Consider the following 2,280-nt stretch of genomic DNA (forward strand, 5'->3'; position numbering starts at 1 on the left):
CAGTCTGTCTCCAGTCTGTCTCCAGTCTGTCCTCAGTCTGTCTCCAGTCTGTCCTCAGTCTGTCTCCAGTCTGTCCTAGGTCTGTCCTCAGTCTGTCTCCAGTCTGTCTCCAGTCTGTCCTCAGTCTGTCTCCATTCTGTCTCCAGTCTGTCCTCAGTCTGTCTCCAGTCTGTCCTCAGTCTGTCTCCGGTCTGACCTCAGTTTGTCCTCAGTCTGTCTCTAGTCTGTCCTCAGTCTGTCTCTAGTCTGTCCTCAGTCTGTCTCTAGTCTGTCCTCAGTCTGTCTCTAGTGTCCTCAGTCTGTCTCCAGTCTGTCTCCAGTCTGTCTCCAGTCTGTCCTCAGTCTGTCTCCAGTCTGTCTCCAGTCTGTCCTCAGTCTGTCCTCAGTCTGTCTCTAGTCTGTCCTCAGTCTGTCTCCAGTCGGTCTCCAGTCTGTCCTCAGTCTGTCTCCAGTCTGTCTCCAGTCTGTCCTCAGTCTGTCTCCAGTCTGTCTCCATTCTGTCTCCAGTCTGTCTCCAGTCTGTCTCCAGTCTGTCCTCAGTCTGTCCTCAGTCTGTCTCCAGTCTGTCCTCAATCTGTCTCCAGTCTGTCCTCAATCTGTCTCCAGTCTGTCCTCAATCTGTCTCCAGTCTGTCCCCAGTCTGTCTCTAGTCTGTCTCCAGTCTGTCTCTAGTNGTATGTTTATTCTTGTCATATATCTAAAATAAATTACTTTATTTTGAGAAATCTGACAAGTTCTTTTCACATTCATGACCAGAGGGGTGTTTCATGATTCTGATTTCATTTCTGCAAGATCTTGTGGAACATGAGTTTTATGAGATTAAGCTGGTATTAATCTCATAAAGCAGGGTTCTTTACAGTGTACAGCTTTAAAAAAGTAAATTCTACCCTGAATTAAAGAGTGAAGAAAAAACTCACATGTGTCGCTTATTTTAAAAAATTTACTTCAACAAATAAACTGAAGCTGGAAAGATCTGCAAATTAAAAAACAAGTAAATAAAACATTAAATTATTTTATCCTAAATAACTAATCTGTGTAATTTAGTCCTAAAACAATTTCAGAGAACTGGAATGTAAGAGTGATGAAGCCAAATAAATGTAACATGGGCCTGCCGTACAGTGAGCCTGTTGAACTGAGCCTCTGCTGCTCTCAGAGCACAAGATGGATTTATGACTGAAGAGCGTCCATCTTTTCATCATCTCTGTGGGGAACAACACATAAAACCAGTGTTTTCTCTGAAAAGTTGGTGTAAAAAACTACGGTTGTTAAAACTTCACTGTGTGATGTYAGAGGAGGACATGATCCTGTGACACCATGAAACTTTTCTACACAGGGACGGCAAATTAAAGCATTTATTCTCTGTACGTGTTCTAAAACACTATCATTCTTCTTTTATTTCCAGAATGTTTAGAATAAATGACCGTATAAAAATAAATAAAAGTTTTACCTGCCCCGGGCAGTGGGGCAGGACCATCTGTTGAAGCCTGATTTTTACTCTGAACATGTTAGAAACACGTCTGACCTCCTGCTGAAAGAAGAGCAGTTATTGTGTTGTTGTTGTTGTTGTTGTCGTCTCCTTCACTCTGAACCTGTAGGACTTCCTGCTGGCTGGAGACTGAGCGGTGACCTTTGACCCTCAGGTCAGATGTGGATCAGATGTGTCCTCCTACCTGCTCAACCTTCTTCTTCTTGTTGTTTGCAGCTGAACAAACGCTTCATCCTGAACCTTCCCTCCTTTAACGTGCGTTTGATTGACAAGGACGGCATCCATGACCTGGAGAAGCTGAGCGTGAGCTCCAAGTGAGGCCGTGTCACCAGCAGATCTGTGTTTTTGTACTGTCCTGTGTTCCAATAAAACCCTCAGCTCCTCCTCCTCCTCCTCCTGGTCCTTTGTTCTGCTTCAGAACCTCTGCAGCCTCCTGGCTCCCTCCTCTGAGTGCACGTTTAATCCTCACCACTACAAACATGTCAGTGGTTCTGGTCCAAACGGGTCAGTCCAGCAGGAGAACAGGAAGTGGAGTTGAGTGCAGTTAAAGTAAAGCAGGAGTGTTTTTATACTTTCTTACTTTTCTGCCAATATTTACAAAGAAACTTGATGTTTTTCTCTCTGACATGTTTCAGAGTGAAAACACTCGAACGCATCGCTGCAGCTCTCTGGAGGAATGAGCCTCTTGTTTATCCTTGTAACACTGTGTGTGTGTGTGTGTGTGTGTGTGTGTGTGTGTGTGTGTGTGCGTGTGTGTGTGTGTGTGTGTGCGCACAGATAACTCGCTCCTATCT

The 2,280-nt window shown here is 44.6% G+C and overlaps 1 protein-coding gene across 1 annotated transcript in view; it reads left to right on the forward strand.

Annotated features, from left to right (window-relative positions):
* The window catches only part of LOC106536126 (proteasome subunit beta type-2), a gene marked incomplete at its 5' end in the record, with an annotated part of 3,137 nt that extends 1,264 nt beyond the window's left edge, over positions 1-1,873 (forward strand). The window contains 1 exon segment of the mRNA XM_014033324.1: positions 1,703-1,873. Coding sequence (XP_013888778.1) covers positions 1,703-1,804 — 102 coding nt within the window.
* Between the last annotated feature and the right edge of the window lie 407 nt (positions 1,874-2,280).

This window comes from Austrofundulus limnaeus, unplaced genomic scaffold, assembly GCF_001266775.1.
Source record: "Austrofundulus limnaeus strain Quisiro unplaced genomic scaffold, Austrofundulus_limnaeus-1.0 Scaffold1695, whole genome shotgun sequence".
In the NCBI taxonomy this organism is placed as follows: Eukaryota; Metazoa; Chordata; class Actinopteri; order Cyprinodontiformes; family Rivulidae; genus Austrofundulus; species Austrofundulus limnaeus.